Source organism: Notechis scutatus, chromosome 1 (assembly GCF_049901735.1).
Source record: "Notechis scutatus isolate UNSWTSFEM ecotype Mainland chromosome 1, rNotScu1.2, whole genome shotgun sequence".
Taxonomy (NCBI): Eukaryota; Metazoa; Chordata; class Lepidosauria; order Squamata; family Elapidae; genus Notechis; species Notechis scutatus.
This window is the reverse complement of record NC_142009.1, coordinates 36,151,944-36,171,979: the sequence shown is the minus strand read 5'-3', so window position 1 is coordinate 36,171,979 and position 20,036 is coordinate 36,151,944. Positions and strand designations below refer to the sequence as shown.

Sequence of the window (20,036 nt, the reverse complement as noted above, 5' to 3'; positions counted from 1 at the left end):
CCATTTTAAAATAGGACACTTTGATTGTTTGGTCAGAAGCAGAAAATTATGATTTAGCTCTGAGTTTTCAAGAAAAAGCTGGCTGTGATGAAATCTGGGAAAAAATTTGCCAGGTAAGGATTACATTTAAAGTTCTTAATGGTTTTGTTTTTTTAATTTAGATTTGACTCTTCATAAAACTTTGTGGTTGAAATAATATTCTAGCGACCTACGGTATCTTAATTTTTATAGTACGAATTACAAAAATTATTTTTTAGTTTAGCTGTTGTGTGATTTTTTTTAGTGGCATTATTTAAAATACCATTTTAAGACAGCTTTACATTTATACTTATACAATGAAATTATTTTGAGGTTTGCAGTGACTGTGATTCTGCTATATAACATCAGTTACAAATATTACCATTAACTTACACCATTGATATTGCTCAGAAAAGGTGGATAGCTGTGATGGTCTATAGAGATACCCTTCCTTCCATCCTCCCTCCCTCCCTCCTCCTTCATCATCTGGCATGATAGAGCAACCTAAATTTGGTGTGCAGCCCATCTGTCCCATTTCACTGACAGTTCACAGAATGTCAGAACTGTATTAACATACCGTATTTGCCGGCGTATAAGACGACCCGGCGTATAAGACGACCCCCCACCACCACCGGAAACGCCCTCCAGAAATCCCCGGGGCTGCAGCGGCAGGGTGGAGTGCCAGGGGCCATGGGAAGAGCAGGAAGGCTGCAGCCTCGGGCGGAGCGAGGCGAGCGGGATGAAGCGGAAGCGACGCAGGGGATCCGGGAAGCCAGAGGCGCCTTCGCTGCGTCCAACAAGCATCCGAAAGCCGGCAGTGGATATACCGGCGTATAAGACGACCCCCCCACTTGGAGGCATGTTTTTCAGGGCAAAAAAGTCGTCTTATACGCCGGCAAATACGGTATATGATTTAGATATTTGGTAATAACATTGAGTTTCATACTTCCTTTTCCTTGCCTTTCAAAATTTTTAATATATGTCAGAATAAGTCAATAATTATTAATGTTTTTGATTTTAGGTTCAAGGGAAGGATCCTTCTGTAGAAGTTACACAGGATCTCATTGATGAATCAGAAGAAGAACGCTTTGAGGAAATGCCTGAAACTAGTCATTTGATTGATCTCCCTACTTGTGAACTCAACAAACTCGAAGAAATCGCAGACCTAGTTACCTCAGTTCTCTCATCACCCATTCGTAGAGAAAAATTAGCCTTAGCACTGGAGAATGAAGGCTATATTAAAAAATTATTACAGCTTTTCCAACTTTGTGAGAACCTAGAAAATACTGAAGGCTTGCATCATTTGTATGAAATTATTCGAGGAATTTTATTCCTCAATAAAGCAACTCTTTTTGAGGTGATGTTCTCAGATGAGTGCATTATGGATGTTGTGGGATGCCTTGAATATGACCCTGCATTAGCTCAACCAAAAAGGCATAGGGAATTTTTGACCAAAACCGCAAAATTTAAAGAGGTTATACCCATAACAGACTCTGAACTTAGGCAAAAGATTCATCAGACTTACAGGGTACAATACATTCAGGACATCATCTTGCCAACACCATCTGTTTTTGAAGAGAATTTCCTTTCTACCCTTACTTCATTCATTTTCTTTAACAAAGTCGAGATCGTCAGTATGCTGCAGGTAAGTGAATTCAAAAGTCTAAAAGAATTGCTTTTTGAAAATTCTAAGTATAATTACGATACTAACCATAAAGCTTTTTAGTATGCTGCTGTTATTTGCATATGCTCATTTACTAGTACTGATAAATTATTTTTCACTATCTACTCACAGCATAATTTAGCTGTATTACTTGTGTACTCATTGATGTATATTTCATGGGCTTTGCATGAACACAGTAGATAGATTACACATAAGATAGACTACACATAAGTTCTTATAAATGCTATGAGATGTACACGGTTTTCTGACAGTTCTTTTATATTAGCATTGATACTAGCTTTTAAGCAGTTATGTTAAACATGGTACTGAAAGTAAAATGCTATAATCACAGATGTTTATACTATTTTTCCCCTGCCGTCTATAAACAGCAATATGTGAGCAGTGAACATTTTCTGTAGGCTGCATGGAAAGGGTGCTACGTTTTAATTGTGTTAAAAGTTATTTATTTGAAAATCAGTCATGTACCAGTCATAAGGTTCCAGAGATGAATCAAAAATATTAAAACATACAGTACAGTATGTATGTATATTATTGTATAAACATACAATACAGTAATTTCTACTGGTATACTGTAACCATAAAAATTCTGAATAAAAATCCTTTAAAATAAAAGGAAAATAATATAAAATCTCCTGGCTGTTGCCTTGTTGGTTACAAATTATATTCATAAACATTGATATTGAGTTAATAAAAAAATACAGAACTGAGATAAAATCAGACAAGGGAGGTAGGAATATAGAAAGCTTCCTTCTGCCAAGTTACTTTGTCCATATAGCTCAATCTTACGTAGCCTAACTGGCAACAACAAAGATTTTAGTGATCTCCTTTATTCCTACGCTAAGATCTTTTTATCTTCATTGATGATACACAGGTTGGGCTCTGTCTCTCTGCATATAGAGAATGTATATACCACTGATCTGCCCATCTTTTCCTGATAGTATAAACATCTTATTTCTATCGGTCTATAATTGGCATAATTTATTTAAAATTCAGCATCCCAAGAACCTTATGTATGCAAAATACATCTAATCTGTTGTTGGGCTTCACTTTTACTTCAGTTGTACTGTTGACAGTAAATATATTTGGAAAAAAAGCTCACTTCAGTTATGGTAGTGGTAACACATATAGACCCTATATATTTGCTAGTTGTTGTTTTTTATTTTGATGAACCTGATGAAGCAGATTAGGATGACAATATTTTGTCGTCTGTATGTATTTATTGTCACTGTTTGCCTCCTGAATGGCATCACAGGTACAAATCTAGATGATAATGCTGAATTATACTTACATTGATGTAGTTCTAAAATGATGTGTTGTGATGGTAGCAGTGCCAAAGTTTAGCTACTGCCATAGCTATTGGCTGTATTTTATTCAGTTAAATTCTGCATAAAATTTGTCAAAGATAGTGGGTAGAAATTGCACTCCCATTTCCTTAAACAATAGCTTAAATTCAATTCAGTGTGAAATATTTTGGTCCAATGAAATCCAGCAGGTTCACTGAAAAGGAAGAAGTGGACTAAATCTTCTTAAGACTGCTCAGATATGTGTTGTGATTGATTGATTAAGTAAACAATTATATGATCTAGTACATTGTTAAGTGTTTTCTGGAATTGTTTGCCTGATATTTTTTTATTTATTTAAAGTATTTTTTTACCATAGCGTTCAGCAAAAAGACACTTAGAACTACTAGCCTGATATAGTAAATACAAGTTAATCCTTGTCCATAGGCTTACATTCAGAAAAAGACAACATAAAATGAAAAATGGAGAGAGGTGGGAAGAGGGGGAAAAATAAACTTCTGGCATTTTAAAATAAACAGTAACTCTTGTAAAAACCAGTTGGAAAAGAGCTGAGGAAATAAGAAGTTGAACTGAGTTATTATTGTAAGTATCCTCAGTCTGATTATAATATTCCATTATATGCTTTTACTTTTTCTCAGGTCTTTCGTTTCCTTTGTGCATGTATGCATGCTCAACATGTCATAGTGGGTGATTAAAAGAGGAAGCTGAGTTGAAGCTAAATTGGTGAAGGTTTAAGTAGGAATTAAGAAACTTGCTTTGTACCAAGTGAAATCACTCGTTTACCTAACTCAGTATCATCTGCGTTAATGACTGTTTTGAGTTTCAGATAGAAGATTTTCCAAAATTGCATAGGAATTGAACATGGATATTTTGTATGCAAAACTTATGTTACATAATTAGAACTTTCAAAGAACTTTTAGAGAATGAAGTTCTGCATTTGGCCTTTGAATTAGGTTCTTGATGCCTCGCTCCAAAAGGGTATAAAGACTAGGAGAAAAAAAAATCATTTCAGTGTTGTGAAATTAGTTAAATGCTGAATTATTCAAAATGGATTTAATATTTTCACATCAGTCACAGGAGAATGGCAATTTTACAACTCTGGGGATTCATTGAAGAGTTCAAGAGACAAAATGCAACCTGAGATTTCAGATTGGAGTGATCGTTAAACATTGTGACATGAAGAGTTAAAATCACTAGAAAGTATTTTGTAGTTATTATTCCTTCTATATCAACATATGACTGTCCTACTTCATAGTAAATTTAGTGATTAAACAAATACTGCTTTTTAAAAACTTTTTCATCATTCTATTATAATTCTTGGATTAGCTTACTTTAAGTATATGATAGTCAGTAAATAAATTGTAGTTAATTGAGTACAAAGTCTCATCAAAATAAATTGGACTACAACATTTTAGTCTGAATTCTGAGCATGATAAAACATAACTTTAAAAATATTTAGCTTGCTTGATTTTCAGATCATTTGGTCTTTCTATATTAAGCTGTAGTGACAATGTTTTGTCAAGTTTCTCTTCAACAAGCTATTGATGTTATTGTGTCATTCAGTTTGGGTCTTCAGTAGCTGTTTTACCTCTAATAGTTATTTTTGTTTTAGTTAAAGCATTCTGTTGAAGAATCACAATGCCATTTGTGCTGAATTGGCTTTTTCAGGGTGTGACATACTGCTCTTAGATAATGTTTTAATGAAGTTTTAGATTTGCAGATATTTAATATTGTGTTCTTGATTTCTAAGGTTTGGTTTTAATAATGTTGCTGCACTAATTGTGATAAACTTCTGGGTATGTGATAAATGTATTGTAAATGATAGAATAGAATAGAATAGAATAGAATAGAATAGAATAGAATAGAATAGAATAGAATAGAATAGAATAGAATAGAATACTTTATTGGCCAAGTGTGATTGGACACACAAGGAATTTGTCTTGGTGTAAATACTCTCAGTATATATAAAGAAAAGATACATTTGTTAAGAATCAAGAATCATAACGTACAACACATAATGATAGTCATAAGGTACAATGATATAGGCTAGGCAATCTTTTAGTGTTACAATACTGCCTTACTTAGTGTTCTTCCCTTTCCACCCCCTCACATTTTCAAAGAGCATGACCCACGTAGGATAAATTTTTATACTTGTCAACAGCTATGTTGTGGAAACAGTTTCCTTTATTTCTGGCCATGTTACCATTACTGCAACAGTACAAAATTGTGTGTTTTGAGTTTTGTTACTGCCAGCTCTACAAGTCTGCTTCAGAAAGAAAAAAAAAAGTTGGATGAATCTTTGTGTTAACTGGGAGTTTGAACAATACTGATGTGATCATAAACTATATACAGTATGCATAGCTAGGACCTTAAAACAAAGCATTCGACAGTTTGTAGAGAAAGCTGTAGTACATTGGCCCTTATAGTGTATATAAGTAAATAGTCATCTAGAAGCAGGAGGATTCTTGAAGATGCTTCCATTCAAATGTCTAGAAATCAATTGTGGTAATCCAGATCCAAACCAAATTCTGGACAGTAATAAAATGAAAACGGTTTTCATGATGCAGTTCCATCTTGAATTTAGCAACTAAGGAGATCTAACTTCTACCAGTCTCTTCCTTCCTAAGTTAAAATATTTTCCTTTTCTGCTGAAATGATGAAATTAAAGCTCATTTTGCTATGATTATTGCAAAACATTGGTGGCCTGGTGGAGGATAGTTTTTCTCAATTTCCAGCACATCTAAAACCTATTTTATTAAAAAAAAAAATTCTTACAAGTAAAAAACTTAATAACCAAAATATTTTAAGGTTACATTTGGCTTCTTAATAACAAGGCAACATAGCTTTTTAAAAGCATGATCTGTAGTTAAAATAGAAATAATCTATTAATGTGATGTGATATGATGGTAAAGTTATAGAGAGGGTACATTTTGTCTTTTTATGGTACAGTATTAATTAGTCTATAGAAACTCTGACACATACAAAACAACTTCACACACAAACTACTGTTAATTATATTATTAACTGTGTAGCCAAGAAGCAATAAAGAGAACAGACTGTACCTTCAGAATTCCTTTTCTAAAAATATCAGTTTGAGTTATGCAGTGTTCTTCAAAATGTGGGGGAGCTACAATAATTGTCCATTGTGGCAACTAGTTAGAACTTCTAGGTTAGATATTTTGGTAGAAAGATGTGTCATGAGTATGAGGTTTTTGACACATGTTAACTTAATTGGAGAGGGAATATTTAGAAATGCAGCCTACTGACTGCAGTAGTCATGGCTGTTTTGCATGACACATTTCTCGGGTCAACAAGACAGTAAGTAATTTGCAAACTTATGGTTGAAGCAGGAAGGATGAGAAATAGGGACATTTGGGAAATGTTATAGTGGGAAGAAAGAAATAGTGACTTTTTTTGTTGTTGTTGCTATCTTCCTCAGTTCCAAAGTATATTTCACCCATACCTATTTGGCAAGATTATATTGATTTTGTGTTTACAACAGTAGCATAGCCACCATAAATGTGGAGATGGGCAAGTTTGATATACTAGAAAAAAATAATTCATTTTTTCATATTTACCTAATTAAAATGTTAATTAAAAGTAATCATGTGCCTTCATAGACAGCTTGTGATTATTTGTGCATAATACTTTTTTCTTTAAATCTTGGTATAGTCTTTACATGTTAAACTCCCAATACAGGTTAAATTTACTACTAGAACTATCAAGGAATTTACCGTATTTGCCGGCGTATAAGACGACTTTTTTGCCCTGAAAAACATGCCTCCAAGTGGGGGGTCGTCTTATACGGCGAGTATATAACAAAGGTCGCCTTATACGTCGGCAAATACGTTGTTGTCACTCGGTGCAAGAGCGACGGGGCGGAGCTCCGCAACTTGCGAAGCCCCTTCAAGCCCAGCCGGAGTCTCTCTTCCTCCTCCTCCCCACCCACCCACCCACCCACTCCGCTCGTGCGAGCGGACAGGCAGGCTCCAGGCTTTTCCCCATCCCTCACCTCCTTCCATCCCCTCCACCCCCGCCCCCAGTGGCAGAAACTTCGCCGCACGTGGGGACGAGTGGAGGGGGTGGGAGAGCAGCGACGCAGCTCAAAGCTGAGAAAGCGCCATCCTTGCTTTTGTGCTTCGGGAAGAGTTCGTGTTTTTGTTTTTTTGTTTTTCTCCCAGGAATGGGATGCTGCTCGTGCGATTTTCTTTGGGAATTTTTCTCTTCCCGGTTTCAGCCTTTGCTCGAATCCTCCCCCGATTTACTTCTGGAAAGGATGCTTGTGTAACTCTTTTCCTAAGCGTTGCTGGGGTGGAGGGGGGCAGTGTGCAGCGTGAGCGAGAGGCTCTTTTCCTTTCTCCCTGAGCGCAAAACCGTCTGCCTTCTTCTCTCTTGGACGGACCGAGCAAGGCTAATAAGATAATAATAAGATAATAAGATAAGATCCTAAGCGCGTTGTGGAAACAGATCTGGATCTCATTGGAGAAAGGTAGCAAATGAATGAACTGGACTTTTGGCAAGTCTCGGGTAGGAACTCGACGCTTTCTGGAAAGTTAGTGAGCAGGAAAATAGACATCCTTTCCGCTTTCTCCCAGCGTGGGTATTTCATTATCCCTCCCTGTAAGAAGTAACAACCACAAAGCCAAGGGAAAAAACGATGCGCAGGAAAAAGCCACAGTAGGAAGCAAAGATTTCTCCCCCCCTCTCTCTGAAATAATTAATGTCGCAATCAGTGTGGTGCACCCTTGGAGACAAATTGGTTGGGGAGGTGGAAAGATATTAAGAAACAACTCGACTGTTTTTCGTCCAGTTTTATTTTTATTTATTTATTTTCCCTGAAAAAAGCAGATCGCTCAATGGTGTCACAAAGAAAGGGAGAGGAATTGAGTGCCAGCCTGAGAAAGGCGAAGCTGCCTCTCTAAAGCATTTGTAAGGCTTTGTAAGTTTGGGGGAAAGGGGCGGGGGTGTCAATCAAGAATTATATCCAGAATACCCCAAGTGTTACAACTTAGCGTATTTGCCGGCGTATGACTTTTTGCCCTGAAAAACATGCCTCCAAGTGGGGGGTCGTCTTATACGGCGAGTATATAACAAACTCTATATTTTGAGTGGAAATGTTGGGGGCTCGTCTTATACGCCCAGTCGTCTTATACGCCGGCAAATACGGTAATACAAATTACTATTATTTCTAGATATTCTATACTTTTGAGACAAGGTAAATCAATTGTGATATACTTAAAATCAGCCAAATACTGTTGAATCTGCATTTGCCTTTGAAATTACAGGCCTTAAGAAACTGCTGTATCCATGTCCACATTTTTTTCTGGATTATTTTGTACAGTTCCCAGATGACAGGGCATTTGTATCATGTTTGAATGCTGTGTTCCAAAAAGAGGAAATTTAAAGTGTTTGAGCTCTTGGTTAAGAGCCTTGCTGCATCTTTTTTGCTTGCTTCAATGTTCTTATTTTAAGGTCTCTTAACCAAGGATTATATAAATCTGAACTGAATATTCAAAATACCCTTAAATTATATAACTTACTCATTGAGTCATTTCACCCAACTCATGGCGCTTCCAGTAATTCCTATAATTTTCTACTAGTTTGTTGAGTAGTATGTGGAAATTACAGATCAATATAAGAAAAGAGAACAGCTTTTTGGATTAATGGTTCAGTTAGGCTTTGGCTTCCAATCCTATCAGTTTTCCTGAATTCCAATTTGAATTTGGGAACAAATAAGAATTACAAGAAGAGAACCTGGTTTTAGAACCAAAAGACAATGTAGTAACAGTATAAGGACCTTTCCATCATTTCCCCTCCCTCAATTTCTGAAGCACACAATTTTAGGGTTAGGGAAGTTACAATAGCAATTCTTACCTATCTGTTTAAAATAGCTCAAGCTTATTCAAAAACCAGAATGGAACTCCTTACAACCACATCACTGTTGCTTGGTTCCATCATTTTATATATGCCACACGAAGTCTGAAACAGGGAGGTTACCTTACATTCTTAAGCACTTCAGGCAGTTTTGATTCCTGCTTTCTCTTGCCATTCTAGTTATTTAACTAGGGATAGTAATAGATAGGTGATAATGATATGAATTTCAGTAGGTTGTGGCTATTTGAAAATAATCTTAAAATAACTACAATACTTGTACCATTTTAGAGTAAGCTGATCTTCATGATTGGTAGAATTACTTATGGTTAATTACAATATTATTCACATGCAATGTTATTTTGCATCAAATGAGACTGAAAAGAAAATATTTGTAAAGATATAGTCAAAATAAAACATAAAAATGTATAACTTTAGTAGCATGCAAAATAAACTAATTGGAGAAAAAAATCTTATTTTACATTCTCTTAAAATAATGAGTTTTGTGTTAAAATTATACATTACAATATTCTACAGGAAGATGAAAAGTTTTTATCTGAAGTTTTTGCACAGCTAACTGACGAAGCTACTGATGATGACAAAAGACGTGAACTGGTATGTTCATTTGTAGATTTAATTCTGAAATTCTACTGATTGCTCTTCCATGTGTGTGGAAAGATTATACTTACGACTGCTTTATTTGTATTTATTTATTACATTTTAAAACTGCCCATCTCCCTCAGAGAGGGACTCTGTATGAGTGCCTATGTCATGACATGGCATCCAGGACTTCAGTTCTACTTTGGTTTCATTGTTTTGGGGCTGATTTACAGAAATGTGAGGTCGACAAATAGATAGCTCTGGAGCTTTGTCAGGATTTTTTAATTCAAAATGTTGGAATAAGTTGGCCTTGTGGTTCAAAACACATTAAAAGCATAAGAAACTTTTACTGAATAATAGTTCAATAGTTTCAAATACCAATTGGGTCTAAAAACAATATTCTGATGTGTTTTGGGTAAGAAATAATGAAAAAAGAGGCAATATATTTCACTAAATTAGTACTTTTACCTATATTTCCTTTAAAAAGTATGCTCTTTTTTGCTGAGTATGTGCAATACAATATAGGATCTGTGCTCATTTAAACTATCAGTGATGTACTTTTTTCCTTATATAAATCTTTTCTTTTACTTGGTACAGGTTAATTTTTTCAAAGAGTTCTGTGCATTTTCTCAGACATTACAGCCTCAAAACAGAGACACCTTTTTCAAAACATTGGCAAAATTAGGAATTCTTCCTGCTCTTGAAATAGTAATGGTAAGTTGAATTCCAGGCAAGGCATGTTGTAAGTTTGCTTATAAGAATATCACTCTCCAGTGCGTACTTATCACTTGAGATAGTACAGTTCAGAGTTACTCTGCATATTTTCATACTATATACCCTGCATATTTATTTGCATATTATATACTCTGCATATTCTGCATAAATGTTGAGCTAGGATGAAAGGGATGAAAAATGTAATGATGTTGAAAGTTTAATTTTGGTGCCTTTTAAAAGTTCATGGTTTTAATATATGCAGTTTTTATGCTTGTTTTTATTGATGGTTTAATTTTATTTATTTATTGAATTTATTTGCCATCCATCCCATAGAAACGATTCTGGGCATTTGTTGTTTGGAAGCTTCCAAGAGTTTAACATAAGATAGATGGCTATATAATGTATAAATACATAAATATTTACATACTAATTTAAACATCCAGCAGACATTTGAACCTTGACTCTCATCTGTAATAATTAAAATGTACCTAATATGCAGTGTATGTGTGGATATGCACATCAAATTTGGGGGGACATGTTTGAAATGCCAGCCTAATGAGTTAGATCAGATCAAGAAACTGACTCCACAGAAAGTGGTATAAACTATATTTTATTGTATTTTATTGTAGTAAAGAATCTTGTGTGAAGTTGCTTTTGTTTTACCTTTTCTCCCTTTGATACCCCAGTCAAGGAGGAGCCAACATGAATCTCTTCCTAAAATATTTCCTTTCCCAGGGCTAAAAGCATGCTTCTTCCCTTGTTTCTGAGTCATGTTGAGTTATTGTCATAAGATATTCTGGGAGATATTTTTTGCAGGGCAGTTCACCATTGCACCATTCACCAACCCTCTCCATTTATCTGGGCTTGGAACTGGTATATGGTTGATGAATTGTATAAAACCAGACACATCGTTAGAAGCCAAAATCACAAAACTAAATCTGATTTACTTTGGCCATGTCATGCATGCAAATAGAAGTCAGTGATGCTAGGAATGGTTAGTGGAACAAGAAGAGGCAAGAAAAGAACATACTGGCTTGACAACATCAAATCTGATAAAAAGATGAACATCCAACAACTAAAAAAGTTGTGCTTGACAGGGTAGCATGGAGAGCACTTGCCTATAAAGTCCACAAGAGTCAGACTTGATGGAATTGTTAAAACAACTGTTTCTATTAACAGTTTCTAAGTATTCCATACAGGGTCATCTCTATGGCTCTTTACATATATAAAATAAATTATATATGATAAATATTTTATTTGTTCCATAAATAAATTATTTTCAGTAATAATTATAAATTGAATAGCAAAACAAGCTCAACTTTATGCCAAATAAGGAATTTCAGGTGAGTAGAGCAAGTTATAGCCACTAGTTTTATGGAAGACCTTAGATTCAAGGTGACGTGGCATATATTTATATAAGTTTTATAGCAGGGATGAAGGACCCCCAGTCTGTAGATCCAATCTGATTGCCTGACAATATCTTGAATTAGTTCTTTCTCTTCCCAGTATTTAAGGTCTTCATTTCACTTGAATTTTCTATAAAGTTAATGCTCTGTTAGAAATGCTCCATTTTAACTAACTGATCTGATTTTGATTTCAGGGTATGGATGATTTACAAGTTAGATCTGCTGCTACAGACATATTTTCTTATCTGGTAGAATTCAGTCCATCTATGGTTCGGGAATTTGTAATGCAAGAAGCACAGCAGAGTGATGATGTAAGAACCATGCAGCTTTCTTACAAATATATATTATACCCATAAGTAAAGATAGTGGCCATGTCTAGAATCAAAGTTCTTGTTCTGTCAAAACAAAGCATTTATTCCCTATGTAATCTTGTTTTTCCAACTCCTAAAAACATGGATTCGTTGTCTCAACAATACATTTAAAGAAGAACTTAATAGTTGTGCTTCACTAGCTAATTAATAATGCCTCAAACAGTATTGCCTGATAGTAAGGTTGGTGCCCAATTGCTTGCTCTTAGCATAACAGCCGTTCTTCACTTTTGCCCCCTAAGTTTATTGTCACTTTTCTGTCTTGTTGGGATTCTTCTTCGGGAAATCAGATGCAAAATATGGATTAGAGGGCTTAATAGTTGATCTCACCTCCTTGATTTACTAATATGCAGGCATGAAATGGAAATGTGGAGCCCATTAAATAGTTGTATTGTATATACGTTTAGAATGCATTTGCCTGTGTTTTTGTTATTATAATTTTTCAGTGTTTTATCTGTATTTTAATGGTTTTAATTATTTTGTTTGGTTATATGTTTTTTAATGATGTGTGCTGCCAACATTGTTCTGAATAATCCTAGGCCCTTCCTTACTTCATGTTATTATCATATTACTATACTATCATTATCATCCCAATTGGGTGCTGTGTAAGTCTTCATGCAGAGTTTGGTAATGAGAGACTAGATGGAAAGAAACATAGAGGTCCTATTTGCCGATAATCAGTTAGACTTTCCAAAAATATTGCTTCTGATGGTGGTTCTTTGCAGGGTGAAGTTGACCCTGAAGATCAGGTCCATATCATGGGGACCCTCCTGAATCCATAGCTACTGCTAGAGCTTTAAGTGGATGCCTTAGCCAGGAGGACCTTTGCCCATTTTCAGTTCATCAGTAATGTATCCTAAAATACAGTGACGATTACCATGCAGTTTGACTGCTGCAATGTGCTCTATGTAGAGCTTCATTTTAAGACTGTGGAAACGTCAGTTGGCACAAAATGCACCACAATGCTGCTAGCAGGTCAAATCTACTATTGCAGAATAATACTATTTTGTGGTCACTTCATTGGTTGCCAGTAGGCTTCCTGGCCAATTCAAATTGTTGATTATTATCAATTATACCAATTACAATTGCAGTTACATTTGTAATTACGGTTGTATGGAAATGAATCAAACCAAACATGATTCTATTCATCCTGTATAGTCCAAAAAGAGGGTGTCCTCTGGATCCTGTCCCTACAAAAATATGAGGGTATGAGCGACAGGTCTGACTTCTCTGTGAATATCCCTGTGTTATGGAAAATGCAACTTCCAGTAGTCATATGACTGTATTTTGGGTGCTCAATGATCAACCTTCATTTATGGCTGTTTGTGGGATCCCAGTCATGTGACTATGATTTACAACATTTTACTGGAAACGTGTTTATTTCCAGTTTCTGGCAAAAGAAAATGACCCACAGTAAATGATGGGTTTGCTGAACAACCGCAGTGTTCACAATAACTACCACAAAAAAGATCGTAAAAATTGAGCACAGTCACATAATAGCCCACATAACAATCATTATATAGTAATTTACAACTATAATTGTAGACTCAATTACAGTCATAAGTCGAGGCCTATTTGTAGGTATCAGCGTATAGTGTTCATTTCACTACAAGGTTATTTTAACACAAAATTTCCCTCAAAAACCCCTGTAATAAATAGATAACAAATTGTTATCTTTAGGCAGAATATGGGTGCAAAATATTTGAGAGCTATGAAGTTTTAATATTGTTGATTTTTTGAAAGCAAGACATAACTTGTTTTTGGTTTGTTACAGGATATCCTCCTCATAAATGTAGTCATTGAGCAAATGATTTGTGACACTGATCCTGAACTTGGAGGTGCTGTTCAATTAATGGGCCTCTTGCGTACTCTAATTGATCCTGAGAACATGTTGGCCACAGCTAATGTAAGAAAATGGAAAGGGGTAAAGAAACTTTACTGTCTAAAAAACACATTTAATAAAAACTTAAAAAGCGTACTTGTTAACTTTTGAAAAACTGCTTAGAATATTTTACATTTTGAGCAAATGTTTTTGAAATGTTTTTTCTCTGTAGCTTTATTTTTCAAAATGGTCCACATAACATACTGCCAATCTATATTATTGTCAGTATAGAGATATTTCGGAAGTTTGATTCTTACGTTTACAGACCAGTTATTTCTTTGATTAAAAGTCATGTTTGGGTAATACAACTCTTCCACAATAGTGTCTCCTGTCCATGAGCCAAAAAGATAGAAAGTTATATCTGTGAGCACGGATTTTGTCATTGCCTATAGACCAGGATGCTACATAATCTGGTCTGTAAATATTTTTAAATATGTGCAGTGTTTACAGTAGAAACAGTTTGGGATTTTAATGTAAAAGGCCCCAATTCTACTCATTTCAGTAGTCCTTTGAGCAAGCTAAACTGAGGTATAATTGGATAAAAGGTACCAATGAGATCCATATACAAATAGGAATTTGAAGATGGATTTCCCCAGATCTAGTCCAAAATTTGAATTACTGTGTCACATTTACCATCTCTATATAGTAATCCATTGAAAAGCTAAGGAATAAATAAGTTAATTTTTAACAGTTTCGCTGATATTTATTTTTACACAAGTTGACAACCAGTTATGCAGCAGGTTCTTCTTTACTTCTGTTCTGTACTTCACATATGCCCTGAAATTTACGTCAAGGATTTCCTAAAGTTATGGAAGTGGGGTGCATAGTAAATCAGTTTTACAGTAATACTGGCAGTTTAATTTGTGAATTTCTGCCATTATTATGGTTTGCCACGTAGTCAGTCAGATGTTTAGACTGGGTTTGATATTTTTAAGTACCTTTAGGGACCTGGAATAGGCTGGTGTTCAGTGATGTTAAATATATCATCACAACATGTAAGCTGTTCCAAGTAAAGTTGCAATTGACTAATGGTGATTTTATCAATGTCAATGATATTCAAGGGGTGCTCCAGATTTCACTCAAGATGCCTATCGTTTTTGCTTTCTTTGCCACAAACAGTCTACTTCTGTTAGCAGGCTTTTGTACAGGTAGTCCTTGACTTACGACCGCAATTGAGCCCAAAAGTTTTGTTGCTAAGTTGAGATATTTTAAAATAAGTTTTGCCTCATTTACAGCCTTTCTTGCCATAGTTGTTAAGTGAATCACTGCAGTTGTGAAATTAGTAACAGGATGTTAAGTGAATCTGGCTTCCCAGTTGATTGTGCTTGTTAGAAGGTTACAAAAGGTGATCAAATGACCCAGAGACATTGCAACTGTCATAAATATGAGTCAGTTGTCAAGCATCTGAATTTTGATCATACAATCATGGGGATGCTGCAGTAGTCATAAGTGTGAAAAATTGCAATAAGTCACTTTTTTCAGTGCTGTTGTAACTTCGAATGGTCACTAAATGAACAATTGTAAGTCAAGGACTACCTATATTTTGCGATTTTTCTCCAGTTCTTCTATTCTGCTGCCTCCAGGTACTGCCATGTCCAGACTTTTTTATCTTTCTTGTCGATAGTCTGAGGTATTATGTGTCAGATGCTTGTGTGTTTGAATTCTAAACTGGAGCACATTAACTTCTCCATTTTCTATCATTTTGTCTATTTGCGGTCCCATCAGTTCTTGCTTGCTGTCAAATGGTACTTCTTGCAGATATTCCAGTTCATCATTGTGGCTACGTTATCATGATGTTATCTATAGTCAGCCTGTGCGACCTTCTTGGTGATCCACTGTTTCTTTAACTTCTTTGCAGAGGCAGTATTTTATGTCTGTTGCTTATTATTATTATTATTGTTATTATTAATAATAATGATAATAATAATGTTAATGTTTTAATCCTTTGCATTATGACATTTGCAAGATAGCTTGCAAGCTGTTTTAAAGTAGATGATAATAGTGTTAAAGAGTAAGTTAGATAAACAAATGAATTTATCAAAAACCACAATGTAAGAACCTGAAATGTTTTTTTTTAATTGTACCAGAAGAATTAATAATTTTTGCATAAAAATGAAGTAACTGAAGTGCTGGAGCAGAAAACAGACTATCTCAACTCAGAAACTGATAAGTGATACTTAGATTGCTATTAGACGTTGAGTAAAATGACTGATTCTGTTTGTGAGCTTCATAACTTCAAATATTTTTATATTTGGTTAATATATTTCATATTTATGTTCCAGAAAACCGAGAAAAGTGAATTTCTAAATTTTTTCTACAATCATTGCATGCATGTCCTCACTGCTCCACTTCTAGCAAATACATCAGAAGATAAAACTGACAAAGGTAAAATTATTTCTTGCTCTCCTTTGTTATTCAGGAACTATGCTTGCTAAAGTTAGTAACAGAACCATATATTATGAACTTTGAATTGGATGAAACATGTATCAAAACTAAATGTAACAGAGAGAAACCTACAGTCCATCAGCCAGAATGCTTTAAGACCTTAACATCCAGCCAGCCTGTCCCTCAGAGCTCTATTTCCTGTTTCAATTGTGCATATGAAAGAAGATAGAAACAATTTTTTTTTTCTTTTTATAACAGTCTTATTAGAGATTAAAATTTAGAATAATAAAACTAATACAATAAAAAATAAAAGAATAAAAAGTAAAGAAAAGGAGAAAAGATAGAAAAAGTAAAAATATAGTTGAAAAAAGAAATATACAGAGACTTCTCCTTCATTACAACTATAAACAAATTTAATATCACCTCTTAAAATACAAGTGAACTCTTCTTCCCATTTCTTATCCGTAAACCCATAAAAACTTATCATTTCAATTGTGATGTCAGGATAAATCTATTAAGGGATATCAAATATAACAATGTATCTATTTTAAGCTTGATTAAATAAACCAACTTTATATTTCTTTATAAAGAATCTTGATCTTTACTCCATTCAAATAAGGTCCTGTAACTTCATTTATTTTCGTTTGTTATAGATAAAATACAGATAATTTTCCTGTATTTCTCTCTTCTCGCAAAAAAATTTTTTAAAGCTTTAACAAGCCTCTTTTGTAAATCCAATACTGGAAAATTATCAAATTATGGTTATGAATCCAGGCTGCCTATAAGGTTGTATGTTTCTAACTTTTTTTTATTGTTTTACATTTGTATTTTTAAGCTGCCAAGTCTATGAGAGTGGCAGCTATGATAAATTTTAACAGTAACAGCAACATACAGTATAAAAAGGTTTTTTAAATTCAGTAACCGCCAGGTGTGAAAGACTAGGACCATACATGAAGTTCCAGTTAAACAGATTTATTGCTCATGCCTATGCACAGGAATATTCTCAACTAACAATTAGCACCTGCTAGAAGTTCACGGTTGGTTGGACTTCGTACATTTGTGGCTACATAGGGATTCTTAGCTGATCCCTCCTTGATCCTGACCCCAGGCTCTGCCATTCCTTCTCCTACAATAACATCTTTATTGAGTTATGCTGATTACAGACAACCTCCTTGCTATTTTATGTGAGGCTGTATTGAAATTCCAGGCAAAGTTGGGTGGATTATTATGTTGTAAATTCTGTGATAAATAAACGATAAAAGATAAATGAGTATCTTCTGATATGTTTAGAAATTTAAAGTTTCTCGCCTTGGCAGTAGCAAGATGGCCCAAAGATGAAACAGTTCTGAATTCCCACAGTGAAGGAATGGATTGTCAAAATGTCAGAAATGTCAGATATTGTAAAATTGACCTATTTCGCCAGGGAGAAAAGAATGTCCTTTTTTTAAAAGACTGGAAACCTTATACAAACTTTTCACTCAGAGAGGGGAAAAAAACATAAAATGGTGATTTGTGGATTTAATGATTGAAAAAGATGAAAATTAAACAAGGGGCTGAGGGAATTTTTCAAATTATTAAGAAGGAAGATTAATAATGGGTTTATTAATATCTGATAAAAAAGTCATCTACTAGACATCTACTTTAGTTCCTTGATTTTTTTCTTTTATTTGTCTTTGCATCATTTTTTTTCTTTTTCCCTTCTCTTGTTTCTTTAGTAGATTTGTTTCTTACATATAAAGGAAATCTAATTAAAAAGAAAATTGCCCAGCCCTGAAATGAGTTATATTTCTTATCTAAAATATTTTTTCTGTACCATAGATACTAATTAGGGAACTTACATATTTCCTTTTTTTTAAAGATGCTGTGGTTGCAAACAAAAATAATACCATTTGCCCAGGTAGGTGAAAATCATTGTGTATGTAGTCTTTACTTAAATGACATGCAAGATTATGTCCTAAATTTTAGATTAATATATTCTGTTTCTCCTTGTTTGGGAAGGAAAAAAGTAACTCACAGTGCAGTTTTCATATTGGGTATGTTTTCAGCTGACATGTAGGAGAAATTGACAACTGTGCTCTACCTTTAAGCAAAATCATAGTTGGTATTTTAAATTTTAAGAATATATTTGTTTTCTACTTTTTTGCTGTTATAATTTCCATAGAATGCATTAACAGACTGTCAGGATGGAGTAAATGTTCTTTAGATAGATTTTTTTCCCTTAAAAATTATCAGAATCTAATTGGTACAGGGAATTATCTATGCTTGACTATTTTTTAAATATAGTGACAAGCTGTTTAAAAAAAGGTATTTTTAGAATCCGTGCTTGTACATTAAGAGCCTGTTTTAAGGTAATGACTTATTTAGCTTTCAAAATTTGTTTGCATTACAAAAAATCTGCCTGCATTAGAAGTCATATTTCGGGAGTAATATTTGTGTAATTCTTCATAGGTTTGTCTGAGCCTCAGTTTTGTTTATTTTGCAGATAACTATCAGACAGCACAGCTGCTTGCTTTAATTTTGGAGCTGCTTACCTTTTGTGTGGAACATCACACTTATCACATCAAAAACTATATTATGAACAAGGACTTGCTGAGAAGAGTTTTAGTCTTGATGAATTCAAAACACACCTTTTTGGCACTGTGTAAGTTTTCTTTTAAAGATACATTTAATTTTTATTTATTAAATTTATATGCCCCCTATTTCACTGTCAAGTGACTCTGGGTGGCTCTGCACATTGTTGAACACATCTATTCTGAACAGATGAATAGAAAAATAGTATTGAGAAAAATTTAAAAATCTCTGAGCCAAGGACCTGGTAAATCTCAAAAATTAAGGTGGGATAATTGCCGGTTTATAGTCTTGTCATTATCATGATCTATACAATCAGTAAAAATATGCCAATTAAGAGAAAGCAGATACTTATAATCCAGAATTAAATATATCTCACTACATAATGGAATTGACAGGGAGATTGCATATCATTTATTTTTCCTTTATTTAGCGATTCAAAATATACAAAATCCCCACGTAATCCATTAATTAATTATGTTTTAAGACATCAGATCACTTTTGTAAATTTTCTCATTCCCAAGATAAATGTATGTCTTCATGTGAATCAAAATTTCAGAACACATTATTGGGGATACACTAAATACACCTAGTTTGTACCTTGGTTTGTTTGGCGCAGATTTTAAGATGTGCTATCTTAGTTCCTTCTGCAAGTGTTTCAGGAAGTATTTTAGGCTCTCATTAATCCAGTGTAGATAAAACCTTACTCATAAAGACAATCAATAGATCCACATCTGAGTAAGTTTTCTTGTATCCAAACAAAGTTGTAGTACTTAATGAAATAGACAAAGAATGTTTTAATCAGTTTTGATCAGTTTTCTTCTCTTCTTGTGGCTTGTTCGGGACAATTTCAGGCTGCCTTCTGTTCCATGTATATGAAGAAATAATGCAGCTGAAGTGAGCCACAAATTGCATTTGGTCATCATATTATCACCACAAATTAAATTAATAAATTATATATACAATAAAATTTATCACATAATATAATATGCCCATCCTCCCTATATGTATAATTAAAAACAATAGTAGAAACCTAAATCCCTGTATGTCTTTTTATTAAAATTAAACATTGACACGCGCACACATGCCCAAATGTTCCCTAATTCTCACAAGGAAATGGCAGTGGGGCAGTGAAAAGAAGTGAGCAAAGGAAACAGAGAAGCTGACACTCTGAAATTTAAAAATAGATTAAAAAAAAATACAGATACTGGTTTTCGTTATTTATTTGTTTATGTCTTC

At 34.3% G+C, this 20,036-nt stretch overlaps 1 protein-coding gene across 2 annotated transcripts in view; it reads left to right on the top strand.

Moving 5' to 3' along the window:
* The window catches only part of PPP4R3B (protein phosphatase 4 regulatory subunit 3B), a 50,171-nt gene that overhangs the window by 6,824 nt on the left and 23,311 nt on the right, over positions 1-20,036 (top strand). Inside the window, exons 3-11 of one of the 2 annotated variants that reach the window (XM_026676716.2) lie at positions 15-113; positions 1,040-1,663; positions 9,412-9,489; positions 10,072-10,188; positions 11,789-11,905; positions 13,737-13,868; positions 16,127-16,229; positions 18,088-18,126; positions 18,712-18,870. In XM_026676716.2, coding sequence (XP_026532501.1) covers positions 15-113; positions 1,040-1,663; positions 9,412-9,489; positions 10,072-10,188; positions 11,789-11,905; positions 13,737-13,868; positions 16,127-16,229; positions 18,088-18,126; positions 18,712-18,870 — 1,468 coding nt within the window. Of the gene's footprint in view, positions 1-14; positions 114-1,039; positions 1,664-9,411; positions 9,490-10,071; positions 10,189-11,788; positions 11,906-13,736; positions 13,887-16,126; positions 16,230-18,087; positions 18,127-18,711; positions 18,871-20,036 lie in introns of both variants that reach the window. The other variant, XM_026676715.2, reaches the window with a different exon arrangement.